The sequence below is a fragment of the Leguminivora glycinivorella genome, chromosome 3 (genome assembly GCF_023078275.1).
Source record: "Leguminivora glycinivorella isolate SPB_JAAS2020 chromosome 3, LegGlyc_1.1, whole genome shotgun sequence".
NCBI classification, from domain to species: domain Eukaryota; kingdom Metazoa; phylum Arthropoda; class Insecta; order Lepidoptera; family Tortricidae; genus Leguminivora; species Leguminivora glycinivorella.
The window spans coordinates 15,057,348-15,085,318 of record NC_062973.1 but is presented as its reverse complement, the minus strand read 5'-3'; the positions used below and the strand labels follow the sequence as shown (position 1 = coordinate 15,085,318).

Genomic DNA, 27,971 nt, shown 5'->3' with positions numbered 1-27,971 from the left:
TCTCATTTCTTCAGCTTGGAACACTAAGGCCCACTTGCACCAACCACTCAACTCAGGATTAGTGGGCTGTCAACTGTCAAATTCCATATAAAATGGTGGGTTAAAATAGTCTTTAGTACTTATTATACAAAAATACCCTCAAGGTGGTTTTCCACCGGCAGGGCGTGAATGGGCAGAGCGGGGAGGGAATTGAAATTTGTATGACAAATTTTCAATTCTCGTCCAGCGCATCTTCGGTGGAAATAGTAAAGCTTGACTGGGATGTGCGGGATTTTTATTGAGATATTTATTCGTGTAAAAATGAACTGTATTGCTTCCGATTTAAAATATAAATTAACTCTGATGGTAGTTATCCACCGGCAGGGCGAGACGACAAGTGGCTTAGCGTGGAGAGGAGTGGATTGACGTGGATGTGTGGGACGTAAATTGAAATATTTGTTAGTGTAAAAATTAACCGTACTGCTTCCTACTTAGAGTATAAATTAACTCGAAGGTGGTAATCTACCGGCACGGCGCGACGAGACATGGCGAGGCGCGGATTGAAGAGGATGCGCAAGACTTGAATTGAGATATTTGTTACTGTAAAAATGTACCGTATTGCTTTCGACATAGAGTATCGTATGAAACCTACAATCTACGGCAGGCACGCGCAGGCCCACGATGGCTATTAATGGCAATTTTTAGTGGAAAAGGGTCAGGGCGATTTCAATTCCCTCTCCGCTCTGCCCATTCACGCTCTGCCGGTGGAAAACCACCTTCAGAGTACGTAAGCTAAAGAAAAGATCCGAGAGGCCCGAATTTTTCTCTTTTCTACGAAGTGAAAGAGGTTCAAATGCAAAGTTGAACCCTAAGTTCTTAAATTAGTTTTAGCTTTATCAAATATCTCTTTTAAACTTGGGGTAGTACCGACAAACAACAATGCATTCAGGTTATTACTTCAGATTTAGATTTACGTAGGCGAGTTAGTATCCGATCGGGAGATCGCTCTTACCTCCGAAAGAATGTATTGTCGTAAATGGAATATTGGACCCTAAGTTCTTAAATTTGTTTTAGCTTTATCCAATATCTCTTTCTTCAGCTTAGGGTAGTCCGGATGCACCTTAAGTAAGTGTCGACATACAACGATGCACTCGGGGTATTTTTTGAGCTTTACATATGCGTGGATTACTCCGAAACACCATGTGCGGTCGCAGTTTAAATGCAGTGTTGAACCCTAAGTTCGTAAATTAGTTTTAGCTTTATCCAATATCTCTTTCTTCAGCTTCGGATAGTCTGGATGCGCCTTAAGTATGTGCCGGCAAACGACGATGCACTCTGGGTATTTCTTGAGCTTTAGATACGCGTGGGCGAGTTTGTAACCGATGGAGAGATCGCTTTTGCCTCCGAATGACCACGCGTTGTCGTAGTTTTGGGCGGCGCTTTTGTAGTTCTGCTCCTTTTCGGCCAAATAGCCTGTAATTTTGAAAAGTTTAGTGTATCAAGTTTGAGAGATGGGTTTTGTGTACTGATTATATTTCAGGTGGTATTTATTTTCTGATAACGCGGATAAAAATAAACCAAAATAGAAAGACCAATTATGTATCTTAACTAAGTTAGGTTAGCTGTTTTTGTGACAGTTTTGCGTTCTCTAAACATGTCGCGGAGGTCTACAGCTCCCAGAGCCACTAGTTAAGTAACATATGTAACTCTAATGACATATGTAACTCCGTATAGACAGATAAAATCTAAGAAAAAAAACGTACCTCAAAACCATACAGAAGAACAAAAAGGTACGGTGAGCTAGATGGCGATACACCTTTGTGGTACGCTCGGCTAGATGGAGCTAATAATAATATTTGTCATTTTAACACATATCAAGCTAACAATATGGGCCAAATTGTCAAAACTGAGGTTCAAAAGTTTTAAGCCTGTGTCGAGATGACAGTATATGCACTGTGATTACACATTTTACTTTGACAGGAACTCTTTATAATACTCGATCCTCTTTGCTTGAGTAACGCATAAAGGTCATGGAAATAAATCAGTCAGCCAGTCCAGCCCAGTAATAATTGACCTTTGGAAAGCGAGGAGCAGAAACCCAAAGCCCAACAGACCCTTTTCAAAATTCAATGAAATGTATTGTAATACCAAGCGAGTACTGCCCTTGCCCGTGTCATGGAATGCACGCAGAGGCAGAATCCGCCGAAGTTTATAGCCTATTTGAAAGGTGATGAAATATAAAATGAATTAAATCTATTTTATTATAACCTCACCTAAAAGCTGATAAGCAGCGGAGCAGGAGTTGTTGTGGTTGAGGACCTTGGTCAGCAGTTCTTTTGCAGCGTCAACCCGACCGGAGCTTACTTGGCCGTCGGCGACTTCTAACCAGCATCTGTGGGCACAAATATAAATAACACTTTGAATCCGTGGTCACGAAATACTTCATAGGGGCGTAGACACGTACAACATCGGGACACAAGTAGATTCGAACAAAGCAAATTTTCCACAAACATTCCATTTACTAAGCGTGAAAGGTATGATACCGTGCACTAGGCTTAGACAAACTATAGTAGCTTTTTTAGTCAGCCCACCTACGATGCAGTCTACTTTTGATGATATGTCAAAAAAAAGTGCTTTTACAGCGACTGGTCGACCATTGTTCTCGACGAAAGATCGCTACGAGCTGGACCAGCTAATCAGTCCACTTTGTCAAGAGTTTTTCTTATCTTATTTCTTATCGTCATAACCGCAAGGCGACGCACTATCAGGCCTCAGTTCTACGAGCTTATGTGTATTCCGTTACTTCTACAACTTCCCTTTTGAATAAGTTAGTTCACGTCAAAGCTTACCTCTCTAGACCATCTGCCTTCTCCGGAGTCCAGGGTATAGAAGAAATGGTCCGCTTCAAGATGTTCTTGGCTCTTGTTGCCTGTTTCACGATGTTGTAACTGGAATCAGAGTGTATGACTAAAACATTTTGTCGCGTAACAAGTTGGTAATTAGGCCGCTCTGACTAGTATGAATAGGGCCAAAACTGATGTCATATCATCATCCTCCTTGCGTTATCCCGGCATCTGCCATGCCGCATTGCAAAACTGATACCATATGCCCGAAGAAATACTAGTATAATCACGTCGAAGCTGAGGACGGCAAATGTGTAAAAAAAACTTCATCAAAGAGGACCGAGTATTATAGAGAGTTACTGTCAAAGTAAAATGTGTAATTACAGTGCATAGACTGCCATCTCTCGACACAAGCTTAAACCTTTTGAACCTCAGTTTTGACAATTTGACTCATATTGTTAGCTCATAGTGTTAAAATTAGCGCCATCTAGCCGAGCGTTCCCCAAAGGTGTAACGCCATCTAGGGCACCGGACCTTTTTCTGTATGGTACTGAGGTACGTTTTTTTCTTAGACTTTATCTGTGTATACGGAGTTACATATCGTCACTACTTTTAAAAAATCTCGTATCTCACGCTGTTCCTCAAAGTAAAAACGCAGTAAGTCTATATGCATTCCATTCATACTTACTACAATTTTCTTTTCATTGACAGACGAAGATACAAGTTTTTTTTAAAAGTAGTGACGATATGTCTTTGGTATAAGGTAAGGGTCATTTTGCATCACGTCATCAATAGGTAATAGCACTAATAGCAGACATCGATTTCTGTAGCTCTCGTTTAGCGATGCTCTTCTGTCCTGGCCCCATAGCCGAATGGCATTTCTGCGACGCCAAACTCCGCAGAAATGTAATCTATCTCTATCGCTCTTGCATATTGGCGCGACAGAGCCAGACTGCATTTCTGTGGCGTTTGGCGTTGCAGAAATACCATTCGGCTACCGGGCCTGTAGTGTATACCCGCGACCGCGAGTTATCCCTTTATAGGGCACTGGTCTCAAAAAAGACCACCCTGTATGACTATCTTTTTGTATTTTTTTCCTGTACAGAATTTTTAGGACTACAGGATGGCGATGAGGTTTGAACTCAAGATTTTTTTGAGTCTTGCCCGTTAAAGGGTTATACACCGTGTTTTTTTTTTGTTTTCCGGTAAATTCGACACGTCGTTAGGTTCGTTATCAGGAACCACCCTGTATATAACTTTTAGTTACATTCGCCAAAAAAATGTTTTTACCGTTTTCATACATAATAAATTAATAATTAGTGTGAGATACCCTTAAGAATAATATTCAAATTAGTGTCAAGTGATTGACGGCACATGCCAAAACAAATAACATTAGGAAGTGGTAAAGGCTGTCACACACGTGTTCAGTAATTATTTTTATTTTTTTAATAACTCGATAACCGTAAGAGTTAAGACGCTTGTTTCTTAGAGAAACTAATTGTATTTGATCTAAAGAACCTTCCCTTAAAAGTAACGCGAATTCAATAAAAACAGGGTGTAGAATAGTACATTACGATACAAGTGCGTAAAAAAGGAAATTCGAAACGAGTGGCGATAAATTAAAACACGACCGAAGGGAGTGTTTTAAATCGACACGAGTTAGGAATTTCCTTTTCGCACGTGTATCGTACGACGTTTTTCAGTACAGATGAGCCTTCAAAGTTTCGACCTAGCATATAATGAACCACTTCTCGCACTAGTGCGTAAAAAAAACACCATCTGTACTGAAATAAAACTTACGCGTTAGCTATAGCTAGTATGAGGTACGGATCGTCTTGGGCTACGTCATCGGTGATGGCAGGCAGGAGATCTTGCAACACCCGTTCGGCCATACTCTTCTGTCTTGTAGCGAGCTGGATTAGCGCCTGAAGTGCTTTTCGGTCCCCGGGCGCTACCTCCGCTAGCAGTTTCTCGGCCGTTTTGAGCGCTAGCATTCTTGTGTCGCTGGGGTAGATAATGAAAATAATCAAAAGCCTATACATATAAAGTACTAATTTTAATATATTATGGGGTGTCGTAACTAAACGAAAGCAACCCATGACTTTCAAAGAGATTCGAATAGCGTACGTTAAGGCGATATATTTCCGTAGACGCTGCGCGCACTCGTTTTTTGAAGCCGTTAAAAACATAGGAAAACGCAATGAAAAAATCTGAAAACGATATATGTTAAATTTCAGGATCTGGTTAGTATGTTATGGAGTTGAACAACATGAATGTTACAACTTCGCTCGATAGAAACTCCAAAGTTACCTCTTCTTTTAACAATAAATTGTTCCCATAGCTAGGATAAAAACTTATTTGACTTGTTTTTTACTTCAATATATAGGTAATAAGATTATCTAGACGAATCTGATGAGTTTGTGCGAGTAGCATCATTGAAATAATATAATATTTACCAAATACTACCAAATCCGCAAAGGAAAGATGGAACAACTATGAACCCAATTTTAAGATCTGTTACTAATCCTGTTTTAGCAAAAAAAAATTTTTTTTGAAAAAAAATTTGAAATCGAAAACATTTTCGATGGCACTTATGGCCTCTTCAGTCGCGCGGCGGCGCTTTCAGAGGATGGACCTATGTCAGTTTTCTCCGCGTGGTCACGTGTCATTGAAACAATGGGGAACAAAGCTTTGAGGAGGCAGAAAAAATAATAGGCTAGTTTCCTACTAGTCAAATCAGATTCTTTTTAAGAACTGTCAAAACGATTTGCTAATATGGAATTAGTATGAAATACTGAGGAGTGACGTCACGATCAATTCATTTACTTTATATCTTTCTCTTTGACTTATTAAATAGAAATTATGTTTAAAAATAACTACTGTCCATAATTTTCTTCTAATTATGTGGTGCTTTATTTCGTGCACTGCATAGAATATTTTATTTTAAGTATAGGAAACTAGCCTATTGCGTGCTAGAAAACAAATAAATAAAGAAAATTCTAATCAAAGACTGTGAAAAGGAAGGAAAATGATAATTTATATATACTCGTAAGTATTTCATTTTCATATGATGTTATCAAGTGACATTTACGATATCTAAACATCATAGATTTTAGAAACCCCTAGATGACGCGTCTGTAACGTCATTACAGCACAACTTTTCCACTTGGAAAATATATGACTGATATCCATTTAGTGAAGAAACTTACGTATAATTTTCATAAAAATATTGAGTTGTTAGAAAGAAAAGACGGCGGTAGGTACAGTATTGATTGAAGATCAGGTAGGGTAGGTATTTCTGTCTTTCAAAATTTGGTATAAGGTTAATTAGATCGTGCTACCCTCCGTCTATATTTTTTCTGTGTATATGCCAAACATGTGGCCAGCCTGACAGAAATTTTCTTTGACAACTATCGCCATTTTTCCACAATAGTTAAAAGATTTCAGTATTTTAACTTCTCAATAAATTTCGATGAAAGTCCATAATCATACATTGATAAAGCTGGACATTTTTTTATTTTATTTGGTGGGTATGATTATGGTACTTTATATTTACAGATATTTGTCTAATTTGCAAGATCACATGAATCCTTCAACAAGCTGTCTGACTCCTTTGACAACAGTTGATACTTGATATGAATATACTTGAGAATTCAAGGTAGGCATAGAATGGTATTGATACTTTATTTTGTGCTGGGTTGTATTTTATTTGGAGGTACGGTAGTGGCGGTAGTGCCCCCGCCAACACGAGTCAAGCGAAGAAAAAAGCTGTTTTCTTAAAGCATTTTGTCGTTCATCTGAATCCTCGAATTTTGGGTCTGGTTTAAACCAGATAAATATAATTGTCAGGATATGATATCAATAGCAACTTTATTAAATAGACAAAGTTTTAATTGCATAGTTTTCATACTTTTGATTTTATTCATATATTAAAATATAAATAGCATAGATTTCAGCAGTGACTGGATGTGATTTCATCATGTTTGAATGATGATCATCAAAATATACAAGTAACTAACCTGCTATTAGTAGGTTCATAAACAACAAGAATAAAATTCGAATCTTTGGCATGTATACAGCTTAAAAGCTTTCAATATGAAAATGAAACAGCGTTATTTATTCACGACTGACAAAAATGTGTATTTTTAAACAACAGTGACATGACATAATAAACTTTTTACATAAAGTCTATGGTCAAAGAAGCTGAATGACGGTTACTGTGTTCTGTTAACAATATGTTTATAAGAAAAAACTTCTACATGAAGTAGAAAACTCGCCGAGATGTTAATCTTTCCCCTCCTCCCTTCAGTTTTTCATATATTCATTTTCAGTTTTTTTATATATTCAGGAAATTGATGTTTAGGAGAAGTAGGTATATTTCCATAAAATTCTCTACACAGTATTATCTTTGCAGGTAAATAGTTGTAACTCGTAATTTTCAAATTGTGCTCCTATTTACTATGGGACTAATGCTGAAAACGCAAAAAAATATCTTTTTTATACATTTCGACTGTCATTATACAGCTCATTTCTATGGAACATCCAATTTTTTTTTCGTGGTTTCAGCATTGGACCCTTAATAAAACTTGTTCATAATGACCTCAAAAGTCACTATGCAAAGTTTGAATGGTCCTTTTTATTTCACCCTGTCGATCTGTAGCTAAGTGCGATTACTAAGAAGTTTCGACGATGGCAGTTGGAGAACCCGAAAAAATCGATAAAATTTATTGTAGTTTAGGTACGTCCTTAACGACAACGCTCCGACAACGCTGACCAAACACACTGTAACTATAAATCATTAGTATTACTTACACAAATGATGAAACCTAATAAAGAAAATAAAGGCGGTGATCGTTTAACATCAGGCGATACAGCTGCTCATTTGCCTCCTGTTCAAAATTCTACCTATAATTCTACCTACCTAACCATATATATTTAAAAGATAATTATGTTTCCCCTCCCCTCGCGCCTCGCTCCGCCCCGCGCGGCCCTCTAATTAGTTGTTGACACCGGACAGACTGTTATAAGACATGTGCAAAAACGGTTGTGCTTCCGTGATGAAGTGTGGACCCCAGCCAATCCTGCCTGCAGTTCCTGACTCCCGGAGAGAAGGTTAGTGCATGTCTTTGACCACCTTGACAGATTTTTGTATTTCTATTTTGCCCCCTCTTGTCCGTTCATAAACACCTCCTATTTCATGAAAAAACTAAGAAAGCCCAGTTAAAATACGGCGATCATTGTACTGCGATCCGTCTGTGTCATGCTGCCGCGCGAATTTGAGTTCCCGCGTGCGACAAGCGAACAGAGCCGCGCGGGCGGGGCTGCCCGGACGCCGCGCACCTCACCCCCTTGGATTGGTTAGTTTGACAGATCATCTCGCCTTAAAGCATATAAGTTTGTATTGTATACATGGATGCCGCGTCACACCGCCAAAGCGCCAAATGGCAGAAGTATTCAGCGACCTGGTTCAGAAGAAATGCGACGTTGCCTGCATGTGACAGTACTCACTCCTCGTTGTTGTCGTGTTCGGGAGGCGCGTGCTGGCAACATCGCATTTCCAGCTGTGCGACGTTACCAGCATGTGACAGAACTCACTCCTCGTTGTTGTCGTGTGCGGGCGGCGCGTGCTGGCAACATCGCATTTCCATCTGTCCCCAGCTGTGCGACGTTGCCAGCATGTGACAGTACTCACTCCTCGTTGTCGTCGTGTGCGGGAGGCGCGTGCTGGCAACATCGCATTTCCAGCTGTCCCCAGCTGTGCGACGTTGCCAGCATGTGACAGTACTCACTCCTCGTTGTTGTCGTGTGCGGGAGGCGCGTGCTGGCAACATCGCATTTCCATCTGTCCCCAGCTGTGCGACGTTGCCAGCATGTGACAGTACTCACTCCTCGTTGTTGTCGTGTGCGGGAGGCGCATGCTGGCAACATCGCATTTCCAGCTGTCCCCAGCTGTACGACGTTGCCAGCATGTGACAGTACTCACTCCTCGTTGTTGTCGTGTGCGGGAGGCGCGTGCTGGCAACATCGCATTTCCAGCTGTCCCCAGCTGTGCGACGTTGCCAGCATGTGACAGTACTCACTCCTCGTTGTTGTCGTGTGCGGGAGGCGCGTGCTGGCAACATCGCATTTCCATCTGTCCCCAGCTGTGCGACGTTGCCAGCATGTGACTGTACTCACTCCTCGTTGTTGTCGTGTGCGGGAGGCGCATGCTGGCAACATCGCATTTCCAGCTGTCCCCAGCTGTACGACGTTGCCAGCATGTGACAGTACTCACTCCTCGTTGTTGTCGTGTGCGGGCGGCGCGTGCTGGCAACATCGCATTTCCATCTGTCCCCAGTTGTGCGACGTTGCCAGCATGTGACAGTACTCACTCCTTGTTGTTGTCGTGTGCGGGAGGCGCATGCTGGCAACATCGCATTTCCAGCTGTCCCCAGCTGTGCGACGTTGCCAGCATGTGACAGTACTCACTCCTCGTTGTTGTCGTGTGTGGGCGGCGCGTGCTGGGACAGACACAGCAGCACCATGCGCCGCGCCGAGAGTTGTCCCCAGCGTGGGGAGCGGCGCGCTTGGTTCAGCTGGCGGAGTGCCGCGTTCGCTCGCCCGGCGTATACGGACATTACGCCGCTGCAGTACTGGTAGCCTGGAAATGAATGAGTATTCGTAGTGACAGACATGAAATCTGTTGATAGCTAGGGCGATAGCTTTCGATGATTATTAGAAATCGAGAAAATGACACAGTAGCTTTTAGGTCTACTTGAAATAATATTTAGTGGCCATAAATTAGGTGTGTAATTTATAAAATAGAACCGTTTTTCCCCCGAAGGGTAAAAAACGGATATTTAGGTTCCTGCCGAAGCTTGAACCACTAATGAGATTAACACCTTCATAACTCGGCCCTAATCGAGTGAATTCCTCGACTAGTAGCGCCATCTGGCGCGCCAGTCAAGTACTAGTGTCGCCCGGTTACCAGCGCTCGGCTGCTTTTTCCTCAGTACCTTTAGCCGGCAAGGCCCTTAAGGGTGGTTCAGCTTCGGCAGGAACCTAAATATCCGTTTTTACCCTTCGGGGGAAAAACGGTTCTATTTAGGTGTCCGTGCCTTCGCTTGAACCACTAATGAGACGTGTTTAAACCTCTGCCGGCGCTGGTTAGGGCGTACTGTGACTGATATACTTTATTTATACAGAAATTTCATAATAAGAAATAGGAAGGTATACAAAGGGAAGTTTCAAAATTTAGCCACTAAGGTTTCATGAGTTGAAACTGACAGCACATCACAGTTATCCATTATGACTCTATGATGGTGGTGAATCACTTAATTTATGTATAACATAAAACCGACAGGAAGCCAGTAATTAATAGATCGGTATTATAATATTTACGGAAATAAAACCTGTTATTTCAATAAAATTTTTGTGAGAAAATATTTGTAGCAACCCAAACTCTGAAGAGCTTCCCTTCATCAATGGGTGTTACATCAACGTCGGCAAAATTTGTCTCACGTTTCCCTTACAACAGTCCCTAGTCAGAAGAAGATCATATACATGTTTTTTGTCTTATAAATTCACCAAGATACTAGTCTTCTTCTGCTTAAGATAACTATAATTATATCATGTAACTATAATACACAATTATTTCAATTTCAATTTCAATTTATTTAATAAAATATAAAAAAAAAATTATATCATAGCACTGCCATGAGCATTATGACATTATGTTGAAATTTTTATTTTTCATGTAAATTGATTACTGTACCATAAGTTATGTATCTCCGAATATGCACATATTATTGTTAGTATACAGAGTAATAAGCAATATTGACATAGCTTAAACATTGTCTTACCACAGTATAAAGCAGTAATAACTCTTCTAACAAACTTCACTCCGCGCGGTGTGTCGAAAACTACTCTCCATATGCACCAAATACATGCGAAACTGGTAAGTATTGGGCTGGACAGTCGGGGCCGCGTTCGCGCGCTGTGTTGACGTGTTGAGTTCGGGAGAAAATGACGTCAGCACCGAAGACATATTTTCGTTACTGTAGTGTTTATGGGTGTATGGAGAACAGTTCTCAAAATGCGGAAATGTCAGAATGTTCTTTAGAATTCCTAGACACCCAGAAAAGTAAGTGGTTGTTATATTGTTGCAGTGTTAGGTACATTATTGCTTACGTAAATGGCGTAAAAGTGAGATTTAAAGCTAGAATGACACATTAAAATCAATAAAGATTTATCTGTAACGACATTTAGGTAGATGCTGCGATCTATCTAGCTCGAAAGTTTGGTACCTACTTAAATATTGTGCAAACATCTATTCAAACATTTTATGTAAATACGATTTCGTCAGTATTTAAGAAACAAACACGTACTTGAATCTTTATTAGATAAAAAGGTAGAAAGAGCGTTGGTACTAGCATAGCGCCATACACAGTTACTACGAGTAGGACAGTAGCACAGGTACAACCCTGCTTGACCTTGCGCAGTAGTAACGACCGCGTCGCCGCTGCCGGAGATTAACTACTGATTTATCCTTATACTGTGGTCTTACATAGCCCACTGCCAAATGTCAACGTTTCCCATTGCATAATGTGATATGAATTCTGTATATGAAATATACATTTGTCAAAACAATTGAAATGGACGCTTGAGTTGGGAGAAATTGCACGCTATCATATGTTAATTTGTAATGTATACCCACATCACGATAATGTATGCGTTACTGCTGGACTGGTAGCAAAACGGCAAATAAGATGATAATACATTTTCGGCTTCTGACTGAATTGACAATACCATGGCCATGATTAGCTAAGGATCCATATAATAAAAGGTAAGCTCCTACTCAAAGTCTTTACGAGAACGGAAACTATGCAAATTTTTCCTATTAAATTAAAATGGGTCAACTGAGCAAAAAGCTTTGGGATACAAGCGATTGAAACGAATCAATGATCTAATGAGTCACACATACTTAGGCGAAGGTCAAATGAAGGCAATTATTTCTAATTAAATTGACTTTGATACTTCCATGAATATACATGAATGTTAATGCGGGAATCCTCTCTACACTGTACTCGTCAACTTTATTTAGTCTTTTACTATGTCTAGCTAGTATGCTTTTTTCGATATTTGAAATATTTAATTTGTGTTTGAATTTTTAGGCTTATCATTTTTATGACTTATGTGCTGACTAGCCGAATTTATAAAGGGAAAATTGTACGATTCGTGAGCTAGTAATTCTAAAACATTACGACTTATGGCTCTTTAGTCCATTTCGATATTCTAATAAGAACGTAAGACGACAGATAACTCTTCAAATAAGGGTTAATGATGTACGATTACCCATTTATAATTAAAATTCAGTCATCAGCTTAAAATAGTAAATAGTTTTCTTTTCAGAACTTTCGTAATTTATCACCAAATTGCAAAGCAATATATTCTATATTGCTCTTTTGTGCGAATAATATAAATGTCTCACGTTCTTTATAAACTGATGTATACACATAAACATACGGGTTAATATTTACTGTATTCTTGCTTATTTCCCAAAATCCATATGCAGCGGGACTTCCCATAAACAAGATGCAACTGTTATGTAGGGTAATACCTGATTCTACAATTATATCGAGATGACAATTATTTATTTATCGTATGGCATATAATTAGAATTTTCTTAAAAGTCGTACGTACGCACGGCTGTAGCATGTATCGCCACGGACGATGACAATGGTATTTACACTTGCCTGTCATTCGAGACCAATAGGTCAAAATATCGTACCTTAAGCGCTGAGCTTTTATTTTTCATTTAGGTTTCAAGACCTTACTTCTGATAAATATAGTTCATCAATATCTATTTAAACGGCAATAATTTTAAGTTTTCTGTTACCACTAGAAACCCATTTTGCCTAGAATCTGCGCTCCCTTTTATGAGTGTCCTAACAAATTCTTGTATGTCAGGTATATTAGGAGTCCGAAGTCTTCTAAATTAAGTCATAAGCACAGTAATGTTATAAACATCATATTTCTAGTTCCTTACACTAAATTCAATTGGGACTGGGACTCGTCCTCTGACCTTACGAACCGTTTTTGAATAAGTTGTGGCGTCTCCTCTGTTACTCACAAATAGTCGCGCCGCAAAATTTTAATAAATGGCGCTTATTAAGCAACTGCGGAAATGTGTATCGATCCTACAACGCGCTAATGGAGTTCCAAAAGTTAATTGTAAATATACAACTTCTGTTAATCTCTCTCTAGGCCCCAGAAACCTATTCAGAAAACATTTGTCAAATGTAATAAACGGGAACTTTCTGTTAGTAATACCGCAGTAGCGGGCGATAATTTTAGGATGCGAGCGCCTCTTTATTTGTAAGAGGAAACTGTGGTCAAAAATCGAAAGAGATTCATCCTTCAATTTCCGTTTAATTTATTATTTCAGAAACAGGCCTCCACATTCAGTGACTACTTTTCAACATTTTATCCATAAGAGTGCCTTAGCAAATTGTGAAAATCGGCTTCTCTCGGAAAATGTATTGCCCTATTGGTTTTAATGAGCTTAAAGTGTTTTCGATATATCATACTCATACAACAAATAAGCACTTTGAATACAATTTACCTACACGGTTTCTTGCTTTGTTTTGTGTAGTTGTTTAAAGTTTAGGACCAACTCCATTTACTTCGGTCAAGAGATGTAAGCCATAGTTCTTCGCTGTAAATAGTTTGAGAATATTGTTCGGTCGTCTCTTTAATCTAATTCGTTAGTTATTTATAGAAACATAGGATCCGTAACATTACGCCATCGAACTGGGCAACCGACAAATCCTTTTACGACGAGAGTCCGTCCTGAGTAACAATGCAACAAGGCATACTAAAATGCTATTGTACTAAATAACATATCCTTTAAGTCATTTTGCCAAACTATCCACAAAATGTCGTATATATTTGGGAGTCAGATTTCCGGTACGAGTTTGTTGTCTTTGTATTAACCTCTTCAAGGATTGTCTGTAACCTTGGTCTAGCTAACGTTAGTAATAATGCATGATTGAGTATTCTAACCGTTGGTCGATTAACGGCAGTTTGAGGTCAATTTGTAGTACATATATGTATATATCGTACTTAGAAAACTTTCCGAGCTGTAGCTTTTTATTTCTAAATGAATTGGTTCAGAAGTCTCTACTGGGTCGATTGTTACAGAAGTAATACTTTTGTCAGTTCGGTATACTGAACAACATATACTGGAACATTATCCGCCATTAGTCCGACTGGAAGTTTCAGCCGGACAGCTATAAGTTTGCTGAAATACAGACGAATATCCAGGTTTCACAGAGTAATGAGCCTAGTACAAGAATTTTCCTTTGCGGTAAGTTATTTTGTAGCTAATAGTCAACATTTGCTAAGTACCTGAGTGGTTTTTCTGCATTTCTAAAGTCCGTATCAAGACCCAAGACCATGCGTCAATTATTGACGCCCGTGAGCTGATGAGACTAGAGCTCTAATCATTCATTTAAAAGAATCTGCACTCGAGGAATAGCATAAAACAGTGGCATAAATTAATGGATTTTCTTTTTCCCATTGGTAATTTCGCCGCCCCCTCTCCCTTTCTGATTGGTCAAGAAGGGCTTTGTAATATAAAGTGGTTTTTCATTCTGTTTAGCATCACTATTATGTATATTTCTTAATTCGCTTAGTATCTGGCAACAAAGTGCTAGTTAATTGCTACCGAAGCTCCACCCACACGTTTTTAGATGTGGAAGTGGATTTTCACAACGTCAAACCTGCTAATAAACCTCTATCATGACGAGCATTCTAAAAGTTGACATGACAAATTAGGTTGGCAATAACGGCGTTGCTTTACAGTAATTGGATCACACATTCGTCATCATTATGGCCATTCAGATATTTACGAGTGAGAGAAATTTGGACATTCCTCACAATCATTCAATTGAGACGACGCCGATGTCGTTCACTTTACCTGTCTAAAACGACCCCACTTATGGGAACCCATCACGTGATGATTTTTGTCTAATAAGACAATGACTAAACTGTGTAATTGTGTATGTCTCAGGTTAACACGTACGCTGTGGTTCTGATTCGAAAGACCTTCTACGAAGTACATATGTTTAGAAATACCTTATACAAAGTATGTTTAGTTAAGAGTTGTGCTAATTACCGTAAAGTAGATGTTAAAGCGACATAATCTCATTGAGATTCGAGTACAAATACAACATTTTGCCTCGTGATCATAACGCTCGTCTCATGACACGAAAGGTGAATTAGTGCATAGCATGAAATAGCCCAATGGGTTCTCACAGGATGTCGTAAATCATCGCATAGGGCAACGAAATCCAAATTCCAAGTCGCTGCAAAGTTTAATCTTTTACGGGGCGACGCTTCTCAATTTATATGACAGTGTACTTTTTCGCACAGCACAACTTTACTCATGTTGTCTCTAATGACGAATCATGTCTGCACAATGAATGATCTCCTTTGTCATATCACGAGGCGATGCCCTATCGGATCGTGGGCCCTATCTTTTCATAGGCCAGGTTATCTAATGGGACCTCATCTGTCGTTTCAAGACATCTCTCGTGTCCTGTCACCTCACGAGACGAAGCTATGACTTTTCAAGGGACGAACCTATGTCGTCTCACGGGACGTCGCTCTGTCTCGTCTTACGTGAGCGTAGCATTTGTCCCTTATATTCTTTATGACGGTGCATAGGATTACACTGCGTCCCATCGCTGTCAATTTTCTTCATCGTCTCCATGCAACCACACAGGAACAACCCTGTCGTCTCGCGGGACAATGCAATGTCGTCTCATTGGACGACGCCTGTCGTGTCACGGCACGACGCCATGTCGTCTAACGGGACGATACCAGTCGTCTCACGGGACGACGCTTGTCGTCTCACGGGACTACGCCATGTCATCTCACTGGACGACGTCATGTCGTCTCACGGGACGACGCCTGTCGTCTCACGGGACGACGCCTGTCGTCTCACGGGACGACGTCTTTCGTCTCACGGGACGACGTCTGTTGTCTCACGGGACGACATCTGTCGTCTCACAGGACGACGTATGTCGTCTCACAGGACAACGTCTATCGTCTTACGGGACGACATCTTTCGTCTCACGGGACGACGTGTGTCGTCTCACAGGACGACGTCTGTTGTCTCATGGGACGACGTCTGTCGTCTCACAGGACGACGTCTGTCGTCTCACGGGGCGATGTCTGTCGTCTCACGGGACGACGCCATGTCTGTCTCACGTGAGTGAGGCATATGTATCCGCGTACTTATGACGGTGCCTACAGGAGGTCACTGCGTCTCGTCGCTGGGCCAAAGGCACCGAGCGGAATATCACAAAGTTAGAAGTAATCATAATCTTTTCGATGTTTTAAATTTCTCGAACTTTTTAAGACTTGCTTTTGTAAACGTGTTGCTCGGCCGAGTTACAAAAGCGTACTGAGGAAAAAGCAGCCGAGCGCTGGTAACCGGGCGACACTAGTACTTGACTGGCGCGCCAGATGGCGCTACTAGTCGAGGAATTCACTCGATTAGGGCCGAGTTATGAAGGTGTTAATCTCATTAGTGGTTCAAGCGAAGGCACGGACACCTAAATATACTAGCTTTTGCCCGCGGCTTCGCCCGTGTTAAATTCTAAATCCGCGGAATGCTCCATACAAACATCCATCACCATTTTTAGAGAAGTGGGGGTTAGAAAGAGACAAAAAGTACTGATTCAAACTTTCACGATTTTTACACATATTTAAAATTGCAAACGGGACTTAATCGCGTATTTAACATGTTTTAAACACTATGTTTTAAACACTAACCTCCGACGTTTCAAGGACGGCATTGTCCCCGTGGTCTCGGAGCAGACTGGCTGAAGTTGACATCAACATCTTCTAGCTGTACGAGTTTTTCGAACTACCCGCACCTGGTCCTGATTACCCACTTGAACAGTTTGTGCACTAGGGATGCCGTCCTTGAAACGTCGGAGGTTAGTGTTTAAAACATAGTGTTTAAAACATAGTAAATACGCGATTAAGTCCCGTTTGCAATTTTAAATATAGACAAAAAGTAGCCTATGTCACATTCCATCCCTTCAACTATCTCCAATGAAAAAATCATGTCAATCCGTCGCTCCGTTTTGCCGTGAAAGACGGGCAAACAAACAGACACACACTTTCCCATTCATAATATTCGTATGGATTTTGTTTCGTTCTTATTTTAAATTATTATTTGGGTACCTGGATCATCTGCGTCCCCTAGCTCCTGTTTTGCTGCATCTAACGCTGTCTCTGCGTCGGAGAGCTTGCCGCGCCGCCATTGCACTTCGATCAGTTGTGCGAGTGCTTCCCAACTCATTGGCTTTACTGAGAGGATCTGAGTTAAGTGGCGTTGGGCTGTTTCTAGATCCACCTGGTTGTGAATAATATTTTCGATTAATTATTAATCTAGCTATTGCATGTGATGTAAATGATTTTACGCACAAAATTGAAAATAATCCACAGCAATACCAATAGAAATACCCGACGTATAAATTAGGGAAATTTGACCATTTAGTCTCTCGATATGGATGGTAAATTTAAGTTGAAATTAGACTAAACAGCCCCCTTATTCATAAACGTACACTAAAATTATCAAGCCGATAAAGATTGTTTGTTCCTTTCTATCCCACCAATACGTCGGAAAGGGACAAACGAACTTTATCGACTTGATAACTAGTGTTTTTTTATGTTAATAAAGTACCAATAATTCCTTGTGTTACTTACTTTTCGAAAAGCTAGATCGGCCATCATAACTGCAGCAGATTCGTTGTTCGGGTCTGTGTTCAACAAGATGGCGCACGTTTGCTCACACTTCTCTGGATTATTCATCTAAAAATATAGTAAAAATATTCATCAGTTCAAAAGATAGTCTACGGGTCAGGGACAGGGACCCAAGAAGCCTGAATAATAACCTCAATAGTATGTACATCGACCACTGCTAGACTTCACCTTTTGCCGACTACTAAGGTATGTTCTTGCCAGTCTAAACCGCGCTTTGTCCCTTATCTAATCGAACTAATCTTATTCCGACTTGTACAGACGCTAAGTCGCTGCGTCCGAACAGCTCAGTAGGTACTCACATGTGCGAACAACTTGGCCAGCGCCAGCAATGTATTAGGGTCCCTCGGCGCTTGTATAAGGGCCTCGGAGTACAGATTGGCAGCGACGGCTGGCTCCTTGGTAGACTTGACTTTGGCCAAGCAGCAGAGGATATGGGACAACTGCCGCCGCTCTTCCAGCAGGTCTCCTCGAGAGTCTATCTCTATCCTTTTCACTATAGCTGCCTGCAACAGGAACAGTTATTTAGCATAAGTCACGCAAAAATATTAAATCAGCATTGGTTTGCTCTACATAAATTCCTCGTTACAGAAAGAAACATGAAGAGGAAACTTCTAAAAATGAGCTAGTCAAAAATGTTTAACTAAATAACAACCTTTATATTAAAATAATTACAAAGGTAAGTTAATAATTGTGCAATGAGAAGCGCCCGAGTCTGACCACTGACGAAAGGATAAAGATAATTATTAACTTCTATGTTTTACGGCAGTTTTGCTATTTTATTTATTTAATCTTTATTGCACAAATAAATATAACGTACAATAGACGAATTTAATGTCATAAGGCATTCTCTACCAGTCAATCATTAGGCAAAGCAGAAAAGTTGTAGGCGGTGCAAAACTTATAATGACAATGGTACTTTTAGGACACATTACATAAATAATACATAGTATATCGTCACTACTTTGAAAAAATCTCGTATCTCATGCTTCTCCTCAAAGTTAAAACGCAGTAAGTCTACATGCATTCCATACATACTTACTACAATTTTCTTTTCATTGACAGACGAAGATACAAGTTTTTTTCAAAGTAGTGACGATATACTGCTATCGAGGTCCTAAAGATCGTGTGACCTTACCTGTAAATCTCTCGCTTCTGTAAGTATAAGATGCGTGTTTCCAGCAGTCGGGTTCTTGAGCTCTCGGCTCTTCGCTTGCAGAAGGAGGAGATTGACTCGCCTCTTTAAGGTCGGGATGTCTTTACCCTTGTTGTACATTTCGTTTAAGTCGGCGGATATCACTGCGTCCACTTTGTCATATTGTTTTAGCTGAAAATGAAGTATCTATGTGGTAGTAAGACACTACATAAGTAGTATTTTTTTTAAAGAAAATTATAATGAAGCTATAATAAATTCACCTTGCCAGAGGTGATGAATTTTCCTTTCACTAAAAATGTAGCGAAAGCCAATCTTCGCCAATCGCCACCAATTTGGTAGATATAATTTTCTTCAAAAATAGAATTAAACAAATAAATCAAAACCTCGTTTAAGCCTCACACCACTACTTCTGTTGAAACCTCTACAATTACGATTTCAGTACTTATAGATAAGGTCAATATGGGTGTGTCTGGCCCTCACATTTGACACTTACTCATAGTCACAGGTGTTTTTGCGAGTTCATACTTTTGCTACTTGCTATTCACGGTTAGTGGTAAACGTATGAACTCTCAATAAAGACTGATCATTGGTTTAAATAGGCCAAATGTGAAGGCCAGACACACTTCGCCTTGTGTGTGATACACTTACCCGTATCGACCTTACCAAAAAGGATCGAGTATTATAGAGAGTTACTGTCGAAGTAACATGTGTAATCACAGTGCACATACTGCCATCTCTTGACAAAGGCTTAAAACTTTTGAACCTCAGTTTTGACAATTTGGGCCATATCGTTAGCTTGATATGTGTTAAAATGTCAAATATTAATATAAGCGCCATCTAGCTGAGCGTCCCCCAAAGGTGTAACGCCATCTAGGCCACCATACCTTTTTCTGTATGGTACTGAGGAACGTTTTTTTCTTAGACTTTATCTGTCTAGATGGAGTTATATATGTCTTTGACCATAACTTAAAAGTTTATATTCAAAGCATACCTTAACAAGTGGCAATTGATGTTAGATGGCGGCGTATGAAAGTAATTTCCTTGAAGTGACAATCGACTTACCTTGATAAGTAGCTCAAGATACTCAAATCTGAGCGTATCATCATTGAGCAGCTTAATATTAGTCTCATAGTGCTGCGCGGCTGCGTCGTACCGATGTGTCTTCACTAGCGCCTCACCAAGCTTGCGGACCAGACTCACGTCCTTTGGATTACTTTGGAGCGCTGCCTCGTAGGATTCCACTGCTTGGATTGGCTCTGAAAAACATACCTTAATAAGTATACAGACATGTTTTGGCGGAATGTGTACGGATCGAAGGCGATAGACTAGCTCTGTTTTGTTCACTCGGTCTGAGTAGGTTAGATATGGGTGGATTCCAGTGTTCGGAACTGTATTTCCGTAGAGCACGTGTCATACTAAGTTGTTTAATATATGTCACGAGAGATGTCGCTGTACCAACTGGCACTATTTCTACATCGTGCTATCGAAATGTTTATCGGGAATGTATATAAGGGTTTGTGATTTTTTGTAATATATTGGCTTTATTTGTGACTGGTTGTTTAATTCGTAGTCAATCCTTCACTAGGAAAAGTGTGCCCTTTTTGAAGGAATTAGGAGTACATACACATATTTTAACTGAGCCTATGTCAGTTGAGGCCAAACAAATTTATTTATTTCTGTTAAGTAGATATAAGACTATTCCATAAACTAAGGTTGTAATATTGATTAAGGTACAATGGGGCTGATATAATCATTAAGGATTGTAAGTCCCTAGTTAAATAAATACATTTAAAAAAAGTCTACAGACCAGTGGCACATAAGAGATATTATATTATGTGTTGCGTTCTATGTCCGAGACCTACATTGCGAGTGTAATTTCATTGACTAAAAGCTAAATGAGAATGAAAAATCAATTTGTTTGAACTCATTAATATGCTTTAGTGGCTTTCTGTCTGAAATCCAACAGAAAGTCTTATAAATTTATTGCACATGTAGTATGTTAAGACCACTTTTTGTGTTGGAAAGCAAAATTTAGATTTTTACTGTCTGGTAATATACAACTCTAAAAATTAATTTCAATTATTCCAATAAGTGTTACACTTTTTTTTGACTTCATGTTTAATATTGACTTCATTTATCAAAAAAATATTTTACGTTACCAGAATAATTTTGTTGAGCTTATGTTGCACAAGTTGTACTCAAATATTTTTCAATATAACTTAGAAACTTACCATGAATAGACATATAAACATCGCCCATCATAGTATGAGCATCAGCCATCGGATGGTTACTGACTACCTCTTTAAAACAAGTTGTGAACATAGCTCGGTCCTTCTTCTCTTGAAGATAAATATGGGCCATTTTGCTGTGAGCCTGGAAGTAGTATGGCTGCCCTGGTTTGATCTCGTTTAGAATGTCTATGGCACCGTCTACATCGCCTTTCTTTAGAGCCAGGTCGGCGCGAGCTATGAGGAGGCGGCTTTCTTCTGAGGTGTAGGAAAATTCTTGAATAGCTTCCTATTAAAAGAATACAATATTGTTACATATTAATGTCTAGGTAGGTACATATAATTGAAAATGCTTCAAACATATATATAGGGATTGCAATCCGGTCTGATTCCCAATCCGGCCGGATCCGGCCGGATTTCGACCCCAATCCGGCGGATACGGCCGGATTGGCCTTGAGGACTAAAAGTACCCAAATAGTGCCTTTTTTGCATGTTTTCACCATAATATGACAAGTATGATGGTATTTTGCATCACGATTAATAAACCAACAGTTTAAAGGCTTAGAAATCAACTTGTTTACCAGTTAACAAGTAAATTTTACTAAAATAATCAGTCGCAAATCAAATTATTTCGTTCTTTTGAAACTTTGATAGGATAACAAAATTATTATTAGTGTAACGTTTTACAGTAATAGGTACCTATAAAGCTTTTAAGATACGATAAAGAGCGGACATTATAACATACCTACAAACATACATGCGTTATGAGATCAGTATTTTAAAAAAACCTGTATTGTGTTATTTTACAGTTAACTTTACTCACATGAAAAGAAGAACAAAAAAAGTATCACAATCATATTAAGTAAGCATAACTATTAAAAGTCAGCGTTAACCTTTTCTCAGTCTGTATAAAAATATCCAGTATCGGTTAAAAATAACTACAGTAACTAAATTAAAGCCAGCAAGAGTAATTGACCTTAGTAAGTATTATTTGCTATTGCCGAATCAACAATCTTACTGGTTACCTTTTAAAAATGTTCATTTTTAAGCTTTGAATTTTATTATTCTCGTAGCAATATGCTCTCATACTTCTCATATTATGCTGAAAACATGTTGTTGATCTTGAAGTCCTACGTCACCACAGAGGTGCAAAGGGCCTTCACGAGCTCGCGCCACGCTTTCCTATCTTCAGCTACCCTCGTGGTCTCGCTCCAGCTCGACCCGGTCGCTCGTAGTCCATCCTCAACGGACCGTTTCCATGAGTTTCCAGGGCGCCCGGAGCCACGACTTGCATTTTGCGGTTTTCAGCCGAAAGCAATGGTTGCGTTATTTCGTTCCCCTCTTTGAATAGTGTGCCATCCATGTTCCTTTTTGTGTTACGGTTAGCTGCTATATACTCCATAGGTCTCGATATCCGATAGTGTCTGGCCAGAAAACGCGAAGGATCGACCTCAGACCATGGTTATTTGTCACTCTCCACCACTCCACATTATGCATCCCAACAAACAATCCCACAGATTTAACTACGGATTCCAAAACGGAAAGTGTAACGCGTTGCTTGAGCACATTATTTGACTTCCAATCGGCCTTCTAATGCAGAGAACATACGTACTAAAATATTTTTTGATTGGAAATCAGACCGGATTGCAATCACCTCTTGAGCGACGTTCAAATGTTGCCGTAAAATTATTATTTTTGCACTATTTTAACATATCGTGTTACATTACCGGATCCGGTACCGGATCCGGCGAATTTCACCGGATCCGGTGGCATGAAAAAAACACCGGATCCGGCCGGATTACCGGATCCGCCGGACCGGATTGCAATCCCTACATATATATCTTGCCTTAAAGCAATATAACGGGAAACTACATTAAACGCGCAATAAATGTTACCTGCATAGTTTTCCCCGCTTCTGCTAACTGACCCAATGAAGTTTGTATTTCTATAATTTGCAAATACAATGTGGCTTTATCAATAATGTTCAAATCTGATTCAAACTGGCGACTGATATTGCTAGTTTTGCTTGTCGTTATCTGCAAGCTTGTGCTGAAACTCGATAAAGCATCTTGAAGCTTGTTAGCACCTTTCAATATAACTCCACTCAAGAAATGGTACATAGCGCTGTCTCGGACTTTGAAATTGTAGCTTAAGCACAACTCTAAAGCTTGAGCGGCTTTAGTAAATGCTTGTTGTTGAATGTAAATTTGAGCCAACAGCACCTGACTGCCCGCGTGTGTATTATCGAGTTCACCAACTTGTTGGGCCAACTTCTGAGCTTCATTTGCATAACCAAACAAAAACTTTAACTTGGCAAGTTCGTATAAGCCAGTTATCAGGCTGGGGCAAGCTTTACAAGCTGTCTCCAGAATATTCAAGCAGTTTGAAACTAAAGAACTGCTCTCTTGTGAATACAACAGGTAGCCAACAATCACAAATGGTTTCTTTGGCAAATGCTTCTTGTACTCTTTATAAACTTCAAGCAGAAATCAGGATCAAGATCCTTTACATATGTCAGCCCAAAAGGGTATTTGTTTGCTGAAGAGAGTTTAGCTTCAAATGCTGTGTTAAGCAAAGCCACAGCAGTTGACGAGTTCTTCAAATTCAACTGCGCTGACAGTAAATATAAAATAGGCACCTTTTTTGAGCCCTGCATTTCAAACAATAATTCAATTTGTTGAGAGATTTGTTCAGTGGGTCCATTCTCATACATCTGGCAAAGGGTTAATCCACATAAAGCAGTTATGGAGTTACTATCAATTTTACTGGCTGCCTTGAAAAAGCTTAAGGCATCTTTATGCTTTCCTTGAAGCAAACACTGGTATCCCACCTCGCTTAAATAATCAACATTGTTTGAGTACATTTCTGAAGCATATTGTGCAAATCTGTAAACTTGAGAAAGGACTGCACTTGATCTTGCACAAACTCTTGAAAATATCTGAGTTGTGTTGTAAAACTGATAGCCATTATATGTCTCTTCATTTTCTAACAGTCCATAAAACTTGTTTAATTGATCAGCAGCTTCAATGTAGTCTGAATTTATGCATAAAGCAATATAAATTCGTATTCTCAATGCTACAATGTTGTCACACTCCAAATGGAAGATTCTTTCAATTGTGTCATAGACAGGCTCCCACTTTTGCATTGCAAATTCGTTTTTCAACTTCTCAATTAATGGCACAACTTGTCCAGGGCTGCTAACAATCAATCTGTCCAATGTGAGATTGGATGCTTCATGGTCTTTAGCAAAGTATTTAAATTTAGCTAGCCCAAGCAATGCCTCCACATTACGGTCACTCTTGCTGAGAGCCAGCTCCAAGCAATCCAATATTGCTCCTTGCATGTCACCAATATACATGTACAGGTCATTCCAGCCCTTTAAAATAATGGCATTTATGTTGTTTGAGTCTTTTTTCAGACATTTGTTAATATATTCAGAGGCCTTCTCATATTTTCCGGCTAACGAAAGAAACAAACCAGAGTAGTAGTAAGATGTGGCAGTAGCTTGCTTTCTCTCCTCTTTCAGTTTGGATTCTAGGCCGTATAGTGCATCTCTTTCAACAGAACTAGCAAGTTTATGGCCATAAATTAGAGCAATAACAACTGCCAACTGTATATCTTTGTCGGACTGTAATGGAGTTAGTTCATTGATTCCTTTTTGAATCTGTCCTTCAAGTATCTGAGCTAGGCCATGATAAAATGGATACTCTACTGTATCAGGAAACTGTGATGAGGCAATTTTAGCAATGGTTTTAGCTTTTCCATAACATTTTTCTCTTAAATAATAATGAATATTACACCTATGCCACGCTGCTTCCATGTTTAGTATATTATTCTAAGTCTAGTTTAACTTTTAAGCCTTTATATTTTGCTGCATTCTTTTCATAATATTTGGCCAGAAAGTGACATCTGCATGTTACATCCAGTTTGTTACTTTGAGCATGATCAAATGCGTACTGAAAAAAAAACATGAATTATACATACATAACAGGTCAACAACAAGACATATAATTTCACCATTTTGACCTTAATTCAATAAAAAAATTCGCTGAGAATCAAATAAATAAACCAATTTTAATAGGTAGTTGCATAACTGGATGCTTTATTAAATTAAATCACTTTATTTCGACCAACTGGGATCATACATTATGGGTTATAGGGAAAGGCCTTTGTGAAATATAGAAAATGTTAGGTAAGTATTAGTAAATACATTTAATATTTAACACTTTCGCTACCAAGAACCCGACTGTCGGGCACACCGCTCGTAGAAGCGTAGCCGATTACATGGGTTTCCCCGTATGTAGCGAAAATGTCGTAGCGCCGCGTAGAGCCCGGTTTCGAAAGTGTTAAACAATTTCATATTTAACGACAAACACATCATTGTACAACAAACAGCTGTAGAAAAAATTCTTGGTCTTCCAAGTTTATTTTGGATACTTAACACCTCCTTACTAAAATTTTGCAACAGCTAGAAGTTGTAGACAATATTTGCTATACTCTGACCGATAAATACAATAATTATTATAATATGAATAAACGATAAGCTTTACGAACCTTGGCAAGCAATTTTCCCACGCCTTTCCCTTGAAACACCGGTGGCACGTCTGTATGGTCAAACGTTATGTGTTTTCCTACTAGCCGGTAGCCTAATACCGCGTTTTCTGGAAAGCAATGTATTATTTCAATGTCAAACTGAACAAAAACCAAGTAAACTCATCGTTTCACTTACCATTCTTGAGTGTTACGGTGAACTGTTGCGTAGCAACATTGTTGACAACACGTAAAGCCTCCGTTGCGAAAGCTCTTACCGTTGCCCGTGTTATCATTCCCGACATAGAAAGAAGAAGAAAGGAGGAATTACAGGAATATGCGCCGCAATTTTGCCAAACCGCTCTGGTCAGATTTGTTTATTTTTGTACGTTTACGTTTATAGGTTGACAATATCGTCAATATCAAACAGCAAATGTCATGTCATGTCAAGTTTTGACACTGACACTGTAAGCGTCATGGCCGCCAGGGCAAATATAATAGAATTTCATTCACCTTTGTCCAGTGGTTCTCAAACTTATTTTCCCATGGAACCCTTTTGGAAAGCAAAATATCTGACGGAACCCTTAAATTAAAGAAATCTTTATTTTAATGTTTTAAACATAATAGTAAAGTCTAATCATTAGATTCTAATGTGAGGTATTACATGAAACTGTTTTTATGTTTACAATTGGGGAATCTTTGGTTTTATGGAAGAGAGTTGAAGTCGCATATCAGACAACCAAAATTCACACGGAACCCCCAGAGGTTTCGCGGAGCCCTAGGGCTCCGCGGAGCACACTTTGAGAATGGCTGCCTTAGTCTATGCTTGTTACCTTACGATAATGTACGAAAATACTGAAAATAGCAAGCTGGTAATCCATAGGTACGTACTAATATTATAAATGAGAAAGTGTGTGTCTGTTTGTTTGTCCGTCTTTCACGGCAAAACGGAGCGACGAATTGACGTGATTTTTTAGGTGGAGATAATTGGAGGGATGGATTGTGACATAGGCTACTTTTTGTCTCTTTCTAACGCGAGCGAAGCTGCGGGCAAAAGCTAGTAAATAATATTTAAACTACGAAAATAAATTATTTTCCTTTTTTAACGGTATCATAATCTAAATATTGACAATATTGTTGACCAAAATTTGTATCCTCAATTCGGACCGTTTCTTACATCTTTTTTTTTTCGAAAAGTTTGAATGCATATTCTGAGAATGAGAATGAGAAGTTTTCTGCGTTGCGTCCTTGTGTTTAATTGCGCTATTAACTTTATTATACGAATAACCTCAAAATCAAAACGAAGTGTTAATTAATCAGTGACGAAGAAGGATTAGGCCTGATTTAGACGGCGTGCTTGCCGGCGGCGTGATTGGTTCCTCACTGCGCTAAAGATTCTAAATTAGAATCTTTCGCTTCCTCTGGACTCTTTGTCACTCGATTCAAATATCAACTTTCTTCTCTTGTTGCACTTCAATAGGATAAGGGGGCCCAGCGCGGGTAAACTATAGGTATTTACTTATTAGGTATTGATTTGATGATTTGTTTAAATTTCAATTTGTAAACTTCTGTTACCTACTTCATGTTTCGATCTGAAAAGAAATGTACTACTTAGAGAATTAGTGCCGGAAAAAACACCATAATATATTTATAATATATTAAGTACCTACTGAAACATCATACGAGTGTATTTCAGAGGAAGTTCGAAACAAGTGGCGATAAATTTAAACACGACCGAAGGGAGCTTCGATAAGAGTTACACGAATTTCTTCTTCGTGCGTGTTACGTGTATCCTACGACGTTTTTCATACATAATTATGGCCCTTTGAACTTACGACATAGGCACATAATGAATCACTTCTCGCACTAGTGTGATAAAGTAGCACTATGTATCTGCAAAGCACGTGACTTTATGATAATCGTTTTTATAACGATTGACTTTCGGGCACATTACGTATCTTATTAAGATGAGCATAGTGCATGTGGTTATGGTCCTTCGAGCCGGATACACAATGCTGTCCTTGTCCTGTTTGTTGGAGCAATATAGAATGCAAAGCCGGAAGTATAGACAAAGACTCTGAAGACTCTGATATACCTATGAGTATATCTATGAGTATGACAGACTTCCTATATGCAGGAATAATAACTTTACGAATGTCATGATTTATTTAAAATTACACTTATGATAACAGTAAAATACATTTGAAGTGTGGCAACATTATTATGTTACCCTACAAATACACGGGTTATTGGTAAAATAATATTATACTAATGGCAACACGGCGGTAGGTTCAATAAGTGGTGGGGACGATGGCAAGGCGGGAGAGAGACACGACCGGCTCGTTCACTTGGGTCGAGGTGGTCGAAGAGAGCACATCGTGAAAGATCAATCAGATAAGTGTACCTGCGAGTACCCCT

At 39.4% G+C, this 27,971-nt stretch overlaps 1 protein-coding gene across 1 annotated transcript; it reads right to left on the bottom strand.

Moving 5' to 3' along the window:
* Nucleotides 1-2: 2 nt before the first annotated feature.
* Nucleotides 3-25,979, bottom strand: LOC125242703 (tetratricopeptide repeat protein 21B-like). The gene is given in 15 exon segments (XM_048151600.1): nucleotides 3-1,452; nucleotides 2,253-2,371; nucleotides 2,829-2,927; nucleotides 4,623-4,826; nucleotides 9,291-9,462; nucleotides 17,061-17,232; nucleotides 17,586-17,690; nucleotides 17,942-18,145; nucleotides 18,778-18,966; nucleotides 19,858-20,051; nucleotides 21,027-21,312; nucleotides 22,919-23,508; nucleotides 23,511-24,979; nucleotides 25,578-25,684; nucleotides 25,753-25,979. Coding segments are annotated over 13 exon segments (3,906 nt in total). The 5' UTR covers nucleotides 24,844-24,979; nucleotides 25,578-25,684; nucleotides 25,753-25,979; the 3' UTR covers nucleotides 3-1,213.
* Between the last annotated feature and the right edge of the window lie 1,992 nt (nucleotides 25,980-27,971).